This window comes from Acanthochromis polyacanthus, chromosome 2 (genome assembly GCF_021347895.1).
Source record: "Acanthochromis polyacanthus isolate Apoly-LR-REF ecotype Palm Island chromosome 2, KAUST_Apoly_ChrSc, whole genome shotgun sequence".
Taxonomy (NCBI): domain Eukaryota; kingdom Metazoa; phylum Chordata; class Actinopteri; family Pomacentridae; genus Acanthochromis; species Acanthochromis polyacanthus.
Window position 1 is genome coordinate 7,176,501 of NC_067114.1, and position 21,734 is coordinate 7,198,234.

Below are 21,734 nucleotides of genomic sequence, written 5' to 3' on the forward strand. Positions count from 1 at the left end.
TTCTGTTAGGTTTTTCAAGGGGAATCAAGTTAAAGTGGCATCAAACTTATGTAAGACACATTATTTAATAATTTATCACTCAGGTGGATGCAGGAAGCTGATTGGTCTCTCTCTCTCTCTGCAGCTCTGTCTTCTCTCTCTGTCAGGTTTCTAGTAAAGTTAAACCCTCCTGAGCTCAGAGAGTCAGCTGTGAGGAACAATTACTCTCGATCATGAGCCAGATGTGTGGATTATAAAGAAGAAGTTCTTCTTGTGGCTTCGTGGGTGATGAGGACTCAGTTTTAACTCGGCTCAGAAAACTACCAGTTCTTCTACCTGATCTGTGTTTTCATTTCAGAGTTTATTTCGTCCTCAGTCAACATGCAGCAGCCTGAAACCCCGCAGATAGCTCAGCCAACAGCCGCAGAAGCACTGAATCCAGCAGGTATAGTCACATCCACTTCTTCTCAACAATACTGTGCATGTCTTCTCTCTAGTGTGCTTTAATCAGCGCTGCGCTTGGCTCGAGTTTATTTTATTTTTATGTGCAGCAATAAATGTGTGAGCAAAAAGTCTGCTACAGCAAGTTCACTCTCACAGACAACTTTCTTTATTCAGAAAAGTAAACTTGAACGGCTTATCCTTTTTATATGTTTACTTCACCACCATCCAGTTTAAAATAGTCCTTTTTACTCCTATGTATTCATTTGACAGACAGTTAGGATGTTAAAAACTGCTCTTAAGAATGCTTTACTGAGAATGTGCTTCAAAACTAAAACTCCAGAAGTGAAAACAAAACTTGTTAGTGATAAATGTGTGAATATGATGCATTTTTAAATCATAAATTTGGTAGAAATAGCTTAAAATGTACAATTTTAGTAATGAAACATGGACAGACCTGCATAATTAAAGTGCTTTACATCTTACTGATAGTAACTTATTAAGATTTAAAAGCCAAACTTTAACTTTTAGACATAAATTATTTCATTTTCTGTATGTTGTCTTCAGAAAAAATTTGTTCAGATGTTTAGATTTCCTGGTCAGAGTTGGATTCAGAGGGAAGATGATTTAGTTGTAATGAATGTTGAAAGGCTTCTCCTGTTCAGCTCAGTACCTGCGTCGAAGGAAAACTGCTCTGTGGATCAGCGTGTCCCTGCTGAGTCTGGGTCTGGTGATTCTGGCTCTGGGTCTGGTCGCCGCCACTCGCACCGACAACGTGCCTGTCGCTGGATATTATTCTGGCATCACCGTGAGTCACTATCATCTCCACAGTGTTTACATTTCTTTGTCTCGACACTGAGAATGAACTCAAACATGAAGCCCTCAAACACTTAGTGACGTGCGCTGTTTATTTTTTCAGTTCTTTCCTCGGCTGAATTTTATTGTTTCTGTTCATACCTTCCACTCTGATCTCTCTCTTTGCCCTTGCAGCTCAGTTTTGGAGCGTTTCTGGGCATCGTTGGCATCCACCTGGTGGAAAACCGCAGACCCATGGTGAGTCTGTGCCTCTGTCACTTGTATGAAAGTAACATATAAACGACGATTTAATTTATTCACTTCATCTAAGACCTTTTCTGTTCTTCATCTAGAGCGCCCACTTGATTGAATTAGTATACTACAACTCAGTAGTTGCCAAAAAAAACTGCCTCAAAGACGTGCCTGGATCACAAAACACAGATAAACCATTTGTGCACATCTCTATTTTCTATACCTGACATGCTCTTATAATTTGTCTCTTTCTGTGTTGTGTAGTCTGTGGTTTCCAACCTGGGGTTTGCAGCTTTACATGTTGTTGCACGAAAAGTCCAAGGGGTTGTAGGATGACTAGCTGGCCAGAAAGTAGAATAAATAAAATAGCTGAATAATTTAAACAAAAAGACCCAGTGGTTGAACTGGTCACAAACAATTTGGTAGTAATGAGGGTTTAAGGGTAGATTTTAGTGATATTTCCATATAAATATAGTGCAAAAATTCTCCAGAAAATGATCAAAGGAAAATGCAAATTAATATGAACTTTCTTCCGATACAAAATGTGAGTAGGTCGATATATAACTGAGGGACTTTTGAAGTTCATGGGATATATCTTGCATACATTTTTGTTAAAAGAAAAAAATTTTTTAATGTTCATTATGATTATGCTCAGTTGTCAATAAAAAATGGCTGGATATCACTTAAATGTCAACTAAATAACCATCCAAATTTAATAACAACCACCTTTTAAGTAGCTAAACATTAATAAGCTTATTCAAAAAATTGTTTTGAATTAAGTTGAGATAATCATGACATATTTATTTTTTGGCAATATATTAATTTTATATGGAAAATAACAAATTGTATCTCTGTCTGATAAATCACTTTCAACTAAGTTCCCCATTATAAAAACACCTCTCCAGGAAGTGTGTTAATTCCAGATCACATGACCTGCTCCACATGATGTCATTTCCTCCTGAAGAAAAGACTGGAAGACTCCAAGGCTTTCTGAGTTATTTAATATAAAGTAGTGTGTGAGTCAAGTGTGGATTTATCAACAGGTTTACTACAATATCTTTACAAATAACTTTCAATTTCAATTTTACTCAATTGTATATATAATATTTAGAAGAATCTTTCTGTAAAAATGCCATGTGGTGTTTGGTTATCGGCGGCCATGTTGATTTTTAGGCCTGAAAACAGCAAAAATTTTAACTATGATACAAAAAGTCCCGCAATTATATATTGATCTGAGTATTGAGCTAAGTAACTGCTAGTGCTAGTTCTGCAACTGGGTGCCTTTAACCTGCTGCAGAAGAACAGAGCACAACAAAAACAATGAAAAATGTACTCCAGATATGGCATTTGGGAAATCGGAGAATTTGTTGGATGTGTTCATTTCATTGTGTCAGTTAATACATCCAACGTTTTGTTTAATTTTCCATTACGTCACTGGAGCTGAAGCTTCATTGGACATTAAAGCCACATGCATCGTACATGTCATAGTTTGTCTGTTTCTTCTGCACACCAAATTTCCTATCTCAAAAAATGTTTTTGCCTGATTTAACTTTTCAAATCTTAAACTTATGCCCATCATTTTGATAAATATGTATCTCTTATGTAACAATGTTATGTGCTTGGTCAGATTCTGTTCCACATACTGCAAGTTAGTGGCCATAATGTGCTGTGAAATGCCAAGCTGTGTAAAGAAAGCAACTAGTTACAGGCTTATTAGTGACTTAAGCTACTGTGGGGGACATTATTTTTTTGTCCCCTGATCAACAAAGCCATGTTAGTTGTGATTAAAAAATGAATTGTGCAGTGCACTCCAGTCCTATTTGTTCTGTGTCAAGGAGATTTCTGTCAGCTTCCTAAGATTTGTCTTCTAAAAATGAGGCATGTTCCTGGAAAACAGGACATATATACACCATAAATTGTAGGATCGTGTTACATACTTTGCAAATTCACTAAACAGTTTTGTGGGAAATTGCTCCGTTATGAGCAAGAAGCAAATCCGATTATGTTGATGGCTGCGTAATGTGTTCTTGGACCTTGTGCCTGGTCCGGTGTATGTGACTGGATTTGTGGTTGGGAGGGGACGAGGATGCATTTGTCTCTGGACTTCAATGACAAGAGGTAGATTGCATTAGTATTGGTCAGCTGCTGGCAGGGATCCTTTATTTCAGGCAGTGACACTTGTATAAAATGAGGTAGAAAATAGCACAGCTTCTGCTCGTGATGCCTTCTAGTGTCAGTCCTTCATTCCATTTCCCACATTTTTTAAAATCTTTTATTTGTTACCGCCTGTCAGACCCCTATCTTACCATTTGTTGTCTCATTCAACCACCTTTTGTTCTTTGTTTTCTTGCCCTCTATTCGTGATGAGCAACCGTACGCAAATTAACCACTATTCACCTTTGTATTTACATACGGCCACCCTCCCTACCCTCTGACCATCCCTATGAATTGGGTATTCTGCAAATGTTCTAGCTCGCTTCTCTTCACAGACTCCTGCTCTGTGTTGGTAAGCCCACCGTATGCTGGAATACCAGTAAACACCCAACTGCAGCAAACTTCGAAGGGCTAAGAGTGAAATTTCGTCAACAACTATCATCAAAGTTCCTCTCTGTGGGTTCAAACAATCATTAATGATTCCAGAGAAGACACTGACAGGAAGACCAAAGATCCGTCTGTAAAGAGTATATCTCAGACAGTCAACTTTTAAAAATCCCTGCAAACTTAGGGTGGGTAAGACTCATTTTAAGAACTCCACACTGTTAATTGACCTCCAATCAGTCTGGAGCTGATCTCAACCATGCTGGAATAGTCAATTGTCAACCTGTGCGACTTAAGGGCAACCAAAAGCTGTGCAGTGTCATTAAAGTCGTAGAGTCAGTATCACGTTCACAGTACATGAAATCCTGCATGTGTCTGAAAACTACACCGGTGACACTGAAACCTCAGCAGAATGAGTCCTTTTTCTCACCTCCGAAATAGTTCTAATCATCGAAACACATCGAATTTTCCTTAGTGGCAGAAAGAACCCAGTGCACTGATGGTAGTTATTCTTCTCAGTCTTTTCCTTTTAAGTGTACTTTTTGCCATTTTATAGGACAGTCTAAGTGGAGATACTTAGAGGAAATGAGGAGATGAAAGATGGCTAAATTTCAAAACAAAAGCTTAGTAGCCCTTTTAATATTATCTGACTGTTAATGAAGAAATCCCTATGTTTGCGTCTGTTCTTTCTTGACAAACATTCATTCAGTTGACTTTAAATTTGGCGGGTATGTCAAAGATGGCCTGGGAAGGCGGGTTGTTGAATTTGAAGTAATCTTGATAAGCAGTGGTGTCTTTTTTGAGGTCCTTATTAGGCCCTTGGTTACATATGGACCAAAAAGGGCAACAAAAAACATGATTCTGCTTGTACCACTAAACTAATTCACCTCTCAGTATGTTCAAAAAAGCTAAAACTGCATCAGAATGAAAGTAAATTAAGAATTAGAGGTTTATTTTGGGGCTCTAAATACAAAAACTGTCTTGTTATGATAGAGTTGTATGATTCTCGTGCCTGTTGATGTGATTGTGGTACATCAGTTTCTCTCTGTGTGTGTGTTTGTTGTGAATTTTTCATGTGGCGTCCAGGGTGTCGTGTGCCTGCTCAGATCACATTGGCTTACTTTAAGCGTACCGTATCTAATCCAGTCTACAAAGATGGTCGTCCTTTTGCTGTTTACACATAAGGAGCAAAGCAGCATCTGTGTGCACGTACAGCTAACAAAGTCGAATATAAAGCTTCATTTAAAAATGATAAAGTCAGGCTTGATTCAGTATTTTCCCATACTCCTTGTTTCATTTCTCATGTTGTGTTTATGGCTCTGAATGTGTGAAAGACATGAACAACTACCTGCTGTCTCTGGTGTCACTCCCACTTCTGTGCTTTAAACTTTAATGGTGCGATCGCTGCCACACCAGCGCTGGTCTACAGTGTCTTTCTGCAGTCATGACGTCTCAAACAGGTGTCTTCTTCCCTCCTGCATCTGAGTCTCGTACGGTAACACGAGAGCCGACTGGCAGAGCGAGGCCACTCATTAAAGAACAACTAACCATAGCACAATACCGCGGACACCTGAGAGCTCTGGAGCTTGTCTCGCTTCCTGGATTGTTGGACCTTTTGGTCCTTAGACCTCATAAAGTGGCCAGATAAGGAGTTTAATGTGGTTTGAGCTATAAATGGTCAAAGAAGTGGCAAGTTCATCTTCTGCTGTTAAACAAGGAAGTTTTGGTTCGATTGTAATTGGGTCAATATATAATTGAGGGACTTTTGAAGTTCATAGGACATATTTTACATGCATTTTTATTAAAAGTAAAACAAAAAAATAATGTTTTTATGTTCATTATGATTATGTCTTTACAAATTCCATAATTATATAGTATGGAAACAGTCACTTATTAATATAAAAAATGACTGAATATCACTAAAATGTCAACTAAAATAATCGTCTGAATTTAGTAACAACCACCTTGTAATTATCCAGCCATCCATTCTCTATTCACCACTTTATCCTCACTAGGGTCGCAGGGGGTGCTGGAGCCTATCCCAGCTGACTCGGGCGAAGGCAGGGGACACCCTGGACAGGTCGCCAGTCTGTCACAGGGCTACATATACAGACGAACAATCGCACACACATTCGCACCTACGGACAATTTAGAGTTATCAATTAACCTCAGCATATTTTTGGACTGTGGGAGGAAGCCGGAGTACCCGGAGAAAACCCACGCATGCACAGGGAGAACATGCAAACTCCATGCAGAAAGATCCCAGGCTCAGGCTGGGATTTGAACCGGGGATCTTCTTGCTGCAAGGCGAAAGGGCTAACCACTACGACACTGTGCAGCCCACCTTCTAATTAGCTAAACAATAATAAAATGAGCCTATGTAAACATTCTTTTGATTGTGTTCATTTTATTAAGTTGAGATAATCATGACAGATATTTCCTTTTTGGAAATATATCAAATTTTATATGGAAAACAAAAAATTGTATGTTTGTCTGAGAAATCACTTTCAACTAAGTTAGTCAAATCAAATCAAATCAACTTTATTTATATGTCACTTTTCATACAGTAGATTAACACAAAGTGCCTCACAGAGGATAAAAACAAAAACAACACAATACAAAACACTGTGAAAAACCCGAAACCTTCCACCCCCACAAATATACACACAGATACACGATCACATATACATTCACACACATACGTAGACATACGAACAGACATACATACCCACACACACAAACATACCAACATACACACACCCACATAGTCATTACAAAAACACCTCTCAAGGAAGTGTGTTAATTCCAGATCACCTGACCTGCTCCACATGATGTCATTTCCTCCTGGAGAAAAGACTGGAAGACTCCAAGGCTTTCTGAGTTATTTAATATAAAGGTTTTCTACAATGTCTTTATAAACAATTTTCAGTTTCATTTTTACTCAATTGTATATACAATATTTAGAAGAATCTTTCTCTAAAAATGCCATGTGGTGTTTGGTTATAGGCGGCCATGTTGATTTTAGGCCTGAAAACAACAAAAAATGTCAACTATGTTACAAAAAGTCCCACAATTATATATTGGCCCAATTGACTTTTTATAGAGGTTATAAACCAATGAACTAAGACAATGAGAAGTAGGAAACTGATCAGCTGTTTTGTTAAAATCACCTGTCTAATATTGCGTAGGTACCCCTAGTGCGGCCAAAACATGAGATCTCTGTGGGTGTCATGTAGTGTTTGGATCCTTTGGGTCCTGTGTTGCTGCCAGCTGGAGCTTCCAGTGCATCCCACTGGTAATCGGTTGGATTGATATCTGGCAAATTGGGAGCCTGGATCAATGCCTAGGGCTCTTGGTCGTGGTCCTCGAGCTGTTCCTGAGCAGTTTATGCAGTAGTAGAAAAGACCGTGTGCTTCGTGTGCAACAATTGGGTGCTATATGTCAAAGTAACATCCAGATAAATGCCAGAACCCAAAGTTTTAGCATTGTGGTTTTAATGTTCTGGATGGAACAAAACTCAAAAGCAAATCCAACTCTCTGTGGCACTGAAACAGGCTACTTTTCATTTGTTTCCTTACTCATTTTATTCATATTCTTGTTATGTAGCAACAATGATGAATAAAATTCAAATCAAGTGCTTTATAAATGTTGCATCTGTTGTTTCTGATCATAAAAAAAGTGAGCTTCCCTAAAAGCCAGACAGTAATTCAAACACTGCCCTGGAGGATTTTTTGTTTTTTCTTACCCTGTAAAAGGGACAGAAGCAGGACGGCAGTCTGAACGTTTTGTTGTGAGGTTCAGTGTGAAGTGAATATTAATCATGGTGAGATAAATACAAATATTGTACTTGTTATTGGATTGAAAACTGGCAAAATCAACACCTTACAGTGTAGAGAATGAGCTGTCTACTGTATAAAAATAGGCACTTTTGCCAACTAAAAAAACTCAAGCATAGTGTAAAACCTGCTGGTATAAAACAGTATTTGTTCACATTTTATTTGACAGGGAGACTTTTTCTGATAACACGGTCTAGTTCTCAGTGTTTAAAGAGGAATATTTCAATGACCAGTCCTCTCTGTGGTCACTGATATTAAATAAATGACTCCTACATCACCACGTTTCATTACATCCTTTTTGGAGCTTGAAATTCTCTCTGTAAAAGACAGAAAAACTCCACCTGCCGCCCTGATGACAGGCTCCAATGCTCTGATACCATGTAGGATTTCTTTATGACTAAGTGTTTCATTTAGCTCATGTTCCTGGTTCCAGCAGCTCCTCTGTACTTACTGCCTCTATCTCATATCCTACCGTTCTCATGGTCACCTTGCAGCTCCAGGAGCAGAGCGGTGAACCTTTAAAGGGCCGTATTTTACCCAACAGGCCGCGGGACGATCGCTTCTTATTAGCAGTGTGTCCAGCTATGGTCATGATTGGACACTGGACCACTGAGCAGGGAAGGAGACCTTGCAGCGGTCAGCGACTTTAGTTACGTAACATGATAGGTATCTTTACTGAAGCTATAAAATACCACTTTGTGTCTTTATCTTTAATGTCTTTCCTTCTCTTGAACTGTTTCTTTGTCTTTTATTGGTATTTCTCTCCGTATTTTAACCATGGACGAAGCTTTCAGGTTGCTAATGTAACCTGTCTGTTATAACAGTGTGTAAAAATATACAACGTGAAAACAGTGTTATGTCAATCAAATGACTTTGACACCCCTGATCTACAGTGTGTGTGTGGCTCTAATCTTTTACAGTATTTGACTTTTCCGTATCAGGGGAGGTTTGAGTGTCGCGGATGTTTTATGTGCCAGCAGCTGGTGCTAAGGTAATGTGAAGTAATGCAGTTGTCAGGCTCTATTGTCTCTGCTGCTGGCCTCATCTCCCACTCGGAGCCCATAAAAGCGGAGTCATTTAAACCGCTAATGAAGTGGAGAGTCTGGACCAGCGGCAGATAAAACCCACCCAGAAAAAAGCTTATTTTCTCCAGGCTGGCTCTTATTTCACTTTGCCAAGAGAAAATTGATTTAAAAATCTACTAGTTTTAACATCGTGTTCAGATTTCCTTGTCAGATATAAAATAATTTTCTAAAAAAAAAAACTTGGCTGTTGTCTGGACTGTAAGGCAACTTGCACCTTTAACTGATAATTGATTAAAGGTCTGTTTTGACGTCTTCTATGTGACATAATTTGAATCAGGAAAGACTGAAGATCTTAAATTGCATCCCAGATTGAGAAATAAAAGCAAAGAAATCCTCCAATAAATCATATAGTTTGTTTAAATACCTGCATGAAAAGCTGCTCTACCTTCTCTCTTTTTTCCTTGCTGCTTCCAGAAGAGACAGGGAGAAAAAAAGCATGTGTTTCTGTGCAGGAGGTTCGGTCCAGAAGGAGCGATTGAAGCAGCAGTAACCGATGCTCAGTGATAAAGTTTACGATCAGACATCTGTGATCAGCCAGCCGGGTCTGCTGTGATACCAGAACATGACTGCATCTTACAGTAGAAACCTTAAAGAAAGAGGAACACGTTCAGTTTGTTTGATAATCTGAGGGTATTGATCAGTAATCAGAGCAGAAATCAGTGTGGGTTTGTGTGTGTGTTGGTGTGTGACAGGTGCGGGAATGAGATTGACCTCGCTGGTACGAGAGGTCGTCCTTCTGTCCTGATCGTCGTTCCTCCGATTGTAAATCAGCCACAAAGCGCCTCTGAGTTGGCAAAGCAAAAAGCTGTACATTTCCTTTATTGCTTGCAGCCCAGACACTGCAGATGACCAATCAGGACAAACACAGCAGAGACAAAACGCTTAGATGCACAAGTTTGTGTGTGTAAAGTGATAAAAAGTTAGGCAAAATCCCTGCAGATTAATTCATAAACAGAACATTAAGCAGAGAAGAAAATGACAATGATACTGTAATCGTTCATTACGCACTGAGAAGTAATGAAATGATGATTCTAACATTTTGATTGATGTTGCAGATTTCCTGTTGTAATTTTATGATGCATTTTACACCTTCTGTGTATTCACAATTAGAAATCTGTCACAAATCTGTTTCCAATCCAAACAGTCAGTGTATAACAAAAAACAAAAGCTTCATGACTCACTCTGGGGGCATGTTGTTTTTTTTGTTTTTTTAAATACATTTAACACAATTTACCTTTTTTTCTTTCTCCACCTCCTTTTTAGCTTGTGGCATCAATAGTCTTCATCAGCTTGGGAGTCATCGCGTCTTTCTTCTGTGCCATCATGGATGGGATCATTGCATCAGAGTTCATTGTAAGTATCACACATCTTTACATAATAATAATAATAATAATAATAATAATGATAATGATAATGATATATTTTGTTTATATAGAAAAACTGCTTTCTTTATTGGTATATCTGGCTTATTTTAAGACACCTAAGCTTGACAATCCTGGTAAAATTTAGCTTAAAATAAGTTTTCTCAGCTAATTTTGAGATCTCAAGATCCTAAATATCATATCTTATTTCAATAAATCTTGCCAAGCCATTTTTCACTTGTTCTACTGGCAGATTTTTTCACTTATTTCATGGTAAAAGTTCCTTGAAAGAAGTGTTTCTTTTTCTTGTTTTATGAGGGCCATAATGGTGACAATCTGGGATGCAGCATTCTGAACTAGTTGGAGTTTATGGAGGGACATGAGGGGGAACTGCAATAGTCCAGGCGGGAGGTGACCAGAGAGTTGGCCGGGATAGTGGTGCTGACAGGGGTGAGAGAGGGACGGAGGTGGTTGATGTTATGAAGATGGAAGTATGCAGACTGAGTGATGTTACTGATGTGGGTCTGGAATGACAGAATGCTATCAGGGACAACACCCAGACTGTTGACCTGCAAGGAAGGGGAGAAAGACACGCTGTCGATGGTAATGGTGAAACTGTTGTGAGAGTGGACATGTCTGCCCTGAAAAGACAGATATACAAATTAATTCGACCTGTTTTGTCTGAACAAACACTTGACACTCAAACCAGATCAGGTCAGCAGACGATTGGGACACGTCGGTCAGATCAGGAAATGCGTAGATGCAGGGAGACTAATCTCAGTGTTCGACCTGCAGAGACCCGAAGAAACTTTCAGGATAGTAGTGCTGATTAAATGTGGCCTTTCTCTGAACCACGGAGAATTCTGATGCAAAGAAGTGAACAATAAATCAACAGGGTTTAGAGGAGGAGGGCTGCACAGAGGTTTGGTACTTTGGCCTTGCAGCTAGAAGATCCCTGGTTCGGGTACCGGCCTACCCGGGATCTTTCTGCATGGAGTTTGCATGTTCTCTCTGTTGCATGCATGAGTTTTGTGCAGGTTCTCCGGCTTCCTCCTACAGTACAAAAACATGCTGAGGTTAAATGATAATTGTAATTCTAAGCTGTCCGTAGGTGTGAATGTTAGAGTGATTGTTCGTCTGTATATGTAGCCCTGTGACAGACTGGTGACCTGTCCAGGGTGTCTCCTACCTTCAACCTAAGTCAGCTGGGGTAGACTCCAGCTCCCCTGTAACCCTCATGAGGATTAAGCGGTGTATAGATAATGGATGGATGGATGGTTTCAAGGAGGACAAACTGTAGATTTTACAAACTCACACATTCTATATATTTCTATGTGAACAAACCAAAAATGGTCAAACAAAGTCAGAGTGCTTCTTACCAGATACTGCAGATGTCGACACCTCAGTTTCGCTAATGAATGTATTAAAACTGGACTGGTATCGACGGCGCTATCTAACCTCTGCAGATATATAAACATCGTGCTCTCGGGACAGTAAAAGTCACATTTATTGCACATTCAAGCTTTGGTCGGTGAAAATGGTTTTATTACGTTCATATTGCATAAAGTCCAGTGAGGTTTAATGCAGCAGGTTTTGTCATCCTGTGCAGATAGACGCTGTAAAGCTTCACTGCTGCAGTGACGCAGACGAAGAAGAAGAAGAAGGTGCACAGAATAAGACAAGCAGGGATTCATTTTCACACACATGATACAAGAGGCAAAAGAAGAATCGCTGAAACTATGCAGTCCTGGAGATTTAGTTCTCAAAGGAACCCAGTGCATAGAAAAATATTGATATTGTGGTTCTAAATGATTATGTTTTTCACTAATTTTACGGATCTTCTCACTTGTTCAGGACATCAGGCCCCTGCAGGAGGACATGTGTGACTTTTACTCCAGTGGATCGGGCTACCTCTATGACAGCTACTATACTGAGGTGATTCTCATACAAGCACCGAAGAAATTTATCACTGAGCAAGTATATTTAAACGAATAGATTAATTATCAAAAGACTTAGAGTAACACATCTATGCCTCATAAAAGGTGTAAATAATGCATTTAAGGTGAATACCTGATTTTGTAGCCTTTTGGATGCCTGAAAGTGTGACAGTGACATCTAGTGGTCAAGTCATGTTAATGCACTGACTGACTGAAAGCAACAGCTGCATCTTTTCTTTCTTTCATCAAACCAAATTCCAATATAATAGAATTAACGGTTTCATGTATTTGTTCATCCAAATTCTTTATTCTCCCCCTGCTTTTCTGTTTTCATGCACTACTTTAATTTTTCTGACTTCTGACACTACAGGTGTCGTGTCGTTCGTTCGACAAGACGTGTAAGCTGAGGCTGAGGAGTGACACCTGCTACTGCTGCTATCTGTACAACTGTGGGAGGTGAGATGTTTTTGGGAGAAACTGCTTTTCTTTATCTCTGTGAACACAACTTATACGGGACAATCAAGCATCACGTAGCTGGGTTTGCATGATTCCGGCGACTAACTTTGATTTTCAGGTCCTTTGCATGATGTTTTACATGAATTTTCTACTTTTCAGTCAAAAACAACCATCATTCCTCATTCATTAAAGTAGACTACTTGTTTACCCTGACAGCCTGTTTTGGCTGTTTTTGCATTCTTTGATTTTACCTTCATATACCACATAAAAAGACATTTACCATGCCCATGTTTGGCATCTTTTTTTTCAGTACATCGATGTCTACATGGTCTGACTATTATTTTTTCCCCTTTGACCTACTATATTAACATATTGGGCTCAGAAACACACAAAAAGTAAACACAAAACATGCTCAACAAAGCATTTTGAATGTTGAAAATGTAAACATAAGCTGCAGATATGAACATAGAAAGGTAAAACTGCAATAGAATCAAACTAACTACTTCTACTAATAAATATTTCCTTTTAAAAGCATGCTTAGAGTTCCAAATAGGGCAAAATGTGACATACAAAAGGTAAAAATTTATATAAAATTGAAGTATTTACAACTGTATACAAACTATACATAAAGCAGGTATGGCTTTTCTTTGTTTCTTTCAACTATTTTTACTATAAAACACTATGTTAGGAACTGTATTTTCAGACACTGCTGATGGAAATAACTCCTCAAGGACACTGACAGGCCTCATGTGATTTTTGCACTTGGCTGCATTAAAGGAGTCTCTTTTCTGCAGCCACCTTTCAAGTCCTCGATGTTAACAGTTTTCTGTAAGCACCTGAAACACCTGAACGCATCCATCAGTCATGAGCTGATAAAAGCTGCTTCGAAGGCACAATAAAATAATAACGTGAGTGTGAGTGATGGACCGTGTGAGAGACTCTTTGATTTCTTCCCTTCTTGGAAGATTTAAAGTGAAACCACCTGTCACATGCAGTGGAAGATGGGAGCTGTACTGCTGGAATTTTTAATGACGCCACTGAGTTATTCATCTCCAATCATCAGAGGCCTTCAGCTCAATCTCTGGACTTTTTCATTTAAAATGGTGTCTGTGGAAATTTTAGCTTGTTTTTTCAAATACTTTACAGGATAACACAAAATAAAACATTGCCCATGACTCGCGTTCTGTACATTTTCTCACACAGTGAAATTTGAAGCCATGTTTGAACAACAATATCTCAAGAAGTATTGAAAATAAAAGCCTAGTTTTTATTTTAACAAATGAAGCCATTAATTAAGACTCTGCAATATTGGACAAGCAGATCAAATAATACCTGATTATGAGTGGATTGAAATCAGAAAAACTTTGAGCACGCATTAAAAAAAAATGATGATGCAGAGAAGCAGTTTTAATATTTTCTCATTTTCTGTCACAATAATAGAAAGTGAAACACACAGAATACAGTTTAATATTTAAAGCTTGATCACAAATATTTAAAAAAGTAAATCATTTTTGGTTGAACTTTCGTGAATAACTGAGCAGGTGTGACAAGTTATACCACAAACAAAAAATACTGGTAGACAGACTACTTGTGGTGTGCTCAAGGAGACTTTTCATGATGACTGATTCGTTTTCCATATTTCAGCTCATCTACTTGCCCTATATTGTAGATCCTAAATCAATGACATGATGAGAAATAAGAGTGAACATTTCAGACTTTTATCTTTAATATTTTATCTAGATGTTCCGTCAAACATAGCCTCATTTAAAAAAGAAATGTGCTACATGTGAAGTGACAACCTAATGACCAAACTGATGTGCCATGGTTCACAGTTTCAGTTTCTATTAAGACTCCCAGAATCTTTTTCACAACAAATCCTTGTGTTCTAACTTCAGCTTCATCATGTAGGTTTGTTTTTCCTAACAAGTAAAAAAAATCCTCACCAAAGTAAAACATTGAAAAACAGATGTACTTAAATCGAATGTTGCACATATTTTCACTCTCGCTTGATGTAAAAAGAAAAAAAAGAGCTTCAGTTTCTTGCTTATTATGACATTACCTCATCTGAGAACCAGCATTTTAATTGAGTCTTTGCGCTTTTATGTTCCTAATCTGGATTTTCTTTTCTGTGGTTAAAGCATGTGAAGGATAACTTTAACATAATTTCAATTTGTATGTTTTCTTATGACTGTAAAATATTTGATATGAAAGTCCACAAACATCTTTATAAATATCCAAACTTTCAGACAAATCAGAGCAGAAACTGTCCTAAACCAACTCCTCCAACTGACTGAAAAACTTAAATCAATAATTGAATTCCTCTTGTGGTGCAAACTCAGTATATCTAATATAACTGTCTATCCACACAGTTTGTGGTTTATAGCAGTAATGATTAAAATCCTGAATCAGAAGTTGCCTCCCAGCTGTACTGACCTCTGTCCTCTTCCCCTCCAGCCCAGAACACCACTCTCATTACTACCAGTTCAACGGTGTGAGCAGCTGCTGGGACGTCATCCACCTGCACCGGCTGCTGTGGGCCTCGGTGGTGCTCAGCGTGGTCGGCTTCTTCCTGGGCATCATCGCCGCCGCCATCCTCGGAGCGTACAAAGAAATGGTGAGCAGAAGGGGCCAGGATAAAAGACAGATCTATTTGGAGTCAGGGAGTTACACAAAATTCAAGGAAAGTAATTTTAAAGCCTGTCTGAACAAAAAAATAAGCCTGTAATAGCACATGACTGACATTGATGTGTGCCCTTTCCTTATGGCCGACTGGCCAAATACAGTTTGTGACTTTGAGCAGTCTAGTCTTGAACAAGCTCATTTTATTATTGTTGTGGTAGTTATTAAATTTGGACAGGGATTTAGTTGACATTTTAGTGATATCCAGTCATTTTTCTTAATAAGTGATTGTTTCCAAAATAAATAGTTATGGAATCTGTAAAGATATGATCATAGTAAACATAAAAAATGTGATTTTTTTTACCTTCAATAAAAATGTATGCAAGATGTATCCCATAGACTTCAAAAGTCCCTCAATTATATGTTGACTCTGTTAATGCTCACATTCTAGCTTTTCTTCTTTCCTCCACTACTTCATGTCAAGCATAATGTTGATTTATGCGCGGGCAGATTTGTTTCACTGCCTGTAAAATGCAATTTCTCTTCCACGAATGTCCGTCTGGTAATCTATTTCAAGGACATGAAAATCTCTCATCTTATTTTATTATTTCACTGCGGCTCCGACGGTACGTTAGGCAGCAATCATACTTCATTACCTTTCATATAATGAGCAGCCTCCTTTATCTGCCTTAACTAAAACATTTTTTTTATGTTTTTTTATGGTTTCCTGCAGGATAAACCCACTCCACCAATGGCTCCCAGCCCGGCGCCTCCACCTCACACCCTATACAACCCGACTCAGCACATGCTCAGCTACCCCGGCTTCTGTTCTTCAGGGCAAACTCTGCCCGCCTACCCCAACTACCCAATACCAATGCAGGTGGACAAAATTGTGAATAAAAGCATGTGGCACACCAAAAAAAAGGAAAAGCACAGGTGTAAATGGTGAAATTTAGGATGGCTGAATACAAGAAACATCGATCTCTGTGCATCGAACAGCTAAATGCAGAAGCTGGTGTTCTTCAGCTCAAGGACATAAATTTGTAGAGTAAAACAAGCACAGAGGGGTGATCGCCTTTGAGAAATGGTTGTTCAAGTACTTTTTCTACTTTTGTCTTTGTAACTTTCACAGAGGTCTGTGTTTACGATGCTTGGACACTAACTACAGCAACTTCAACCCTTGGATTTATCATCTAACTAGGACTGTTGGAAAACAGCTTATTTAGTTTTCCTGATGAAACCTGATTTGAATAACTATTTTTCATGAATTAATCATTCAGAAAGATTTTCTAGGGGACTGCATCTGCTCTAAAAGTAAAAAAAGAAATTCTAAAAAAGCTGAAAAAAGCATAAGGCAAAAGCATCCAAAATAGTTTTGTTATGGAGATTTAAATTATCAGATAAATTAGTTGTGTCAACTCGTGCAGGATACTCCTGATTACTGATTCCCTGGTTTTGGTCAACATCATGATTTCTGTGGCCAAAATGTACAATCGATGCGTGGCTTTTTGTTTCTCTCCTGCTCCTTACTGCACATCTCCAGATCTTACAAATTAGGGCCACAAAAGACTCCAAGAATCATATATTATTCTTATCATTCTTTTGTAAATTAGTCCTGGAAAGTTAGAATAGTGCAACTTATTTTTAAATCAAGCAGCAAAAAAATTGTAGTGTGTTAACTATTGTGCACATCTCAGTGATATATGGTGCAGTCCTGCATACAGTAGATCTAAAACCCTGCTCAACCAATCATCAAATGACAATTGTTAATGAGGTTTAAGTTTATCTGTTTGCCCCAGTTCTTTGTCCACTTTGACTCTGCTGAGGACACAGTAGTGTTGAGTTGTTAGTCTGTTTGTACATCTGGCTGTGGTCCCCTTTTGTACTCAAACTTAAAACTGAGCCACCTTTAACATTACGAAAAAATACCTTTGTGTTGCCTACTATGACAAGTCAAAATATCTGTCGTGAAAATAGCCCTGCTTCGATTCCAGTGTACTAGTTTGGCAACCAGATGTTTGTCTTTGCTGTGCTAGTCTAGAGTTCCCCTTCAAAACTCCAGGCCAGAAACAAAACCGTCCACATTGCTGAGGTAAAAATCTGCAGAGCTCAGTCTTACTACCACAACTACTCAGGGATAAATCCAATTTTTTTATACTACAATGCCTGATTGATGCTTTCTGAACAGGTGCCATAAACCACACTGTGACAAATCAACCACCTAAATTCTACAGATGCACTACCGTTCAAAAGTTTTGGGTCATCTAGGCAATTTCATGTTTTCCATGAAAAGTCACACTTTTGTTCATGTGCTAACATAACTGCACAAGGATTTTTATTCATCAATTAGCCTTTCAACATCATTAGCTAACACAATGTAGCATTAAATGGTTGTATTTATATAGCGCTTTTATCCAAAGTGCTTTACATGATCACATTCACCCATTCACACACTGATGACAGAAGCTGTCATGCAAGGCGCTAACCACGACCCACCAGGAGCAATTAGGGGTTCGGTGTCTTGCTCAGGGACACCTCAACATGAGCTCAACAGGCCGAGGATCGAACCGGCAACCATCCAGTTACAAGACAGCCACTCTACCCACTGATCCATGCCGCCCATTAGAATGCAGGAGTGATGGTTACCGGAAATGTTCCTCTGTACCCCTATGTAGATATTCCATTAACCTTTTGATGCACAACATGGGTCAAAAGTAACCCAAATTCAATGGAAAATGGGTATCTCTTGACATGTTGTCAAGAGATACCCATGTGTTAAAAATCAGCTGTTTCCAGCTCGAACAGTCATTTACCACATTAACAAGATCTAGACTGTATTGGTAATTCTTTTAATGATGCCTACATTGAAAAAAAGCTGTTTTTCTTTCAAAAAGAAGGACATTTCTAGGTAACCCAAACTTTTGAACGACAGTGTAGATTCATATCTTTCTTTCTTCAACTTGTCTCTCGGAATAGTTATAACAGATTTCACATCTTTGCTCATATCTCTGTGGCTGCTAACCAAACTGCAGAGAGCAAGAAAATGCAAACCACACTCTACATAAAAATGTCAGAGATCATCTTCAGTATCTTTGGCTGAACTTCCACATACCGCCTCACCCTACCACTCCCCGTCTCTCCTCCTCTCTCACAGCACAACAGCAACTACCAGCCGCCCAACACCCCCCAGATGATGCCAGACGGAGGCCCTATGTCTACGTCCGAGGAGAACCAGAACCAGCAGCCCTCTCTGGTCCCCTCCCAGGCCCAGCCACAGGGAGCCACCCAGGACCACGGAGGCTTCATGCTGACCCCCAACGCTCCGGTCCTCTACGGAGCCTCCTACAGCCCCTTTGAGAAACCTCCACCTTACGCATGCTGCAACCTCTGACAAACACGCAGGGCGCGTTGGAGAATAATGTCTTTACCTGTCAGACTGAATGTAGCACAAGACATTTCATAGGTGTAGAGAGGAAACACTCATGTGGGCTTCACAACTACTGGTTTAAGATGCTACATTTCTTGTGTCAAACAGCGTTGAACTGAAGACAAACAGAGATTATAGCTGTGTAGTGTGATTCTATAGACATGAGTAAGTCATTTCCAGTGTTTTTACAAGAGGAAACGTGCTTATTTACTTTCTTGAGAGTTGGATAAGATTGTGATCCTGTAAAACTACAGCCAGTAGCTGGTTAGCTTAGCTTAGCACAAAGAGTAGAAGTAAACGGCTAGCTTTGTTGTTTTAAAGGTTTATTCCACCCTGAAATACTACAATATCCAACTACTTATTGGTTCAAAGGTTTATTCGACTCCAAAATGCTATATAATCTAAGTTTTGTTTTGAAGGTTTACTCCACCCAGAGTACTACATTGTCCAAGTACATATAGATTTTAAAGGTCTATTCCGCCAAGAATAGTGCGATGTCCAAGTACAGACAGTTTTAAAACATTTATCCCACCTAAAATACTACAATGTCCAAGTACATGTATATTTTAAAGGTTTGTTCTAACCTTAAATACTGTATTATCCAAAGGCTTATTTCACCCAATAATACGACATTATCTAAGGCTCATTCCACTCCATGATACTATATTAGCTAAATAATTATCATTTTAAAGGTTTATTCCACCCAGAATACCACAGTCTCCAAGTAAATATAGATTATAACGGCTTATTCCACCCTTAAATACTACATTATCCAAGTACTTATTGGTTCAAATGCTTATTTGATTCCAAAATGCTATATAATCCAAGTTTCATTTTAAAGGTTTATTCCACATTGTCCAAGTACATATAGATTTTAAAGCTCTATTCCACCGAGAATACTACAATGTCCAATTACAGACAGTTTTGTAAAGGTTTTTCCCTGCTAAAATACTACAATATCCAAGTACATACAGTTTTTCAAAGATTTATCCCACCGAGAATACTACAATGTCCAAGTACATATACATTTTAAAGGTTTATTCCACCCTAAAATACTGTACTATCCAAGTGCTTATTATTTTAAAAGCTTATTTCACCCGAAAATACTACATTATCTAAGCACTTATTGTTTTAAAGGCTCATTCCACTCCACGATACTATATTAGCTAAATCCTTATAATTTTAAAGGTTTATTCTGTCCAGAACACTACTTGCTGTCTTGCAGTTTACCTGAGTTGCATGTTGACAAGTGGATTGGGTCATTACATGTACATACACCATCTTGCTCCAAAATGTGGTTCTCAATTCAATCTGCTACCTCTTTACTTATCCACTTCACTAGGTGGCGCTGTTACAGAAATCAAAATCAAATCAAATCAAACTTTATTTATAAAGAGAAAGAACGAAAGAAAAATAAAGGTCCTCGAAATGTAGTTCTGAAACTGCAGCCTTCCCTGTTTTAGTCACGCAACCTCTAAATTTGACTAATGACATTACTTGTAACAAGTTGCATCTCAAGAAATCCAACTGTAAAGCGAATAAGCAAGTTTCCCAACATCAGTCTTCACCTTTAAGCCTCAAGCTGACCGTTGGATGTATTTCATATAAATATTTGTCTCATTGTACACTCGACTGTGAGCTGATAGTCCTTTCTGTCCTAACTTGTATAGACCAGATTGCAGGTCCCACTTGTGAATTGTCTCGCTGCTCTCTCTGCTGTACAAGCAATTAAAAGGGCTTTGTTGAAATGTGAACTGGAGAGCAAATGATGCTCATGTTGCTGTTACTAAATCGTGTTTGTGTGAATAATTTAATGTACACTTTACAGTCAGTATATTGCTTGTATTATTGATGAAGCATTGATGATGCATGTTAACTGCTGTGGGATGGGATTGTGTAGCTGCTGCTGCTATTAAATACATTACGTGTTAAACTGGCACCTCGAAGAAATCCGTACACGTAGATTAAGGGCTTTACCAACGTCTCACATTTAAAGGCCAATGTTTTCCATTGGATGAGAAGACTGATACCACTTGTGCAGGTACAGTAGATAAAAGGCACATTATTAACGCATTATATACATAAAAACAAAGTGTAATTACGGCAATAAGAAGCTTTCTGGACAAATCCAGACGCTCAGATTTCAACTTTTCTACTATATGTGCTAAGTTTGGCACTTCTTGTTGTCAGTCTTCTCAGCTCATGTCAAAAAGGCAAATAAATTGAATTTCCCTAAAATTTCAAACTTTTCCTTTGAATTAAACATTAAAAGTACCATCAGTGCTACTGTTACTGCCAGTACCAGGTGTTTTTGCTGTATTATTTCACTTCGAAGCAAGACTAACTAGAAAAGCACTCAGAGAGTGCAGTACTCCACCAAGGCTGCTCAGTTCACTAAAACGACATAGTTTAGCCATACTAAAATGACTTTTTTTCACACGTTGCACAACATATTAAACTATGACGTTTTACTGATATTGTGGACGACATACTAAACTATGACGTTTTGGTCACATTTTGGACGACATACTAAACTATGATTTTTTTAGTGACATTTTGGATGACATACTAAACTATGATTTTTTTTAGTGACATTTTGGACGACACACTAAACTATGACATTTTAGTGCCATTTTGGACGACACACTAAACTATGACGTTTTAGTGACATTTTGGACGACATACTAAACTATGACGTTTTTGTGACATTTTGGACGACATACTAAACTATGACGTTTTACTGACATTTTGGACGACACTAAACTATGACGTTTTAGTGACATTTTGGACGACATACTAAACTATGACGTTTTACTGACATTTTGGACGACACTAAACTATGACGTTTTTGTGACATTTTGGACGACATACTAAACTATGACGTTTTACTGACATTTTGGACGACATACTAAACTATGACGTTTTCAGTGACATTTTGGACGACATACTAAACTATGAAATTTTAGTGCCATTTTGGACGACATTCTAAACTATTACGTTTTTGTGAC

At 38.5% G+C, this 21,734-nt stretch overlaps 1 protein-coding gene across 1 annotated transcript; it reads left to right on the forward strand.

Annotated features, from left to right (window-relative positions):
- The first annotated feature begins 174 nt into the window (after nt 1-174).
- On the forward strand, nt 175-21,460 carry LOC110949447 (transmembrane protein 255B). Its single transcript, XM_022191536.2, has 9 exons — nt 175-424; nt 1,086-1,228; nt 1,411-1,473; nt 10,190-10,279; nt 12,142-12,222; nt 12,595-12,680; nt 15,135-15,294; nt 16,033-16,179; nt 18,454-21,460. The coding sequence occupies exons 1-9, from the start codon at nt 361-363 to the stop codon at nt 18,688-18,690; spliced, it is 1,071 nt and encodes a 356-aa protein (XP_022047228.1). The 5' UTR covers nt 175-360; the 3' UTR covers nt 18,691-21,460.
- The last annotated feature ends 274 nt before the right edge of the window (nt 21,461-21,734 follow it).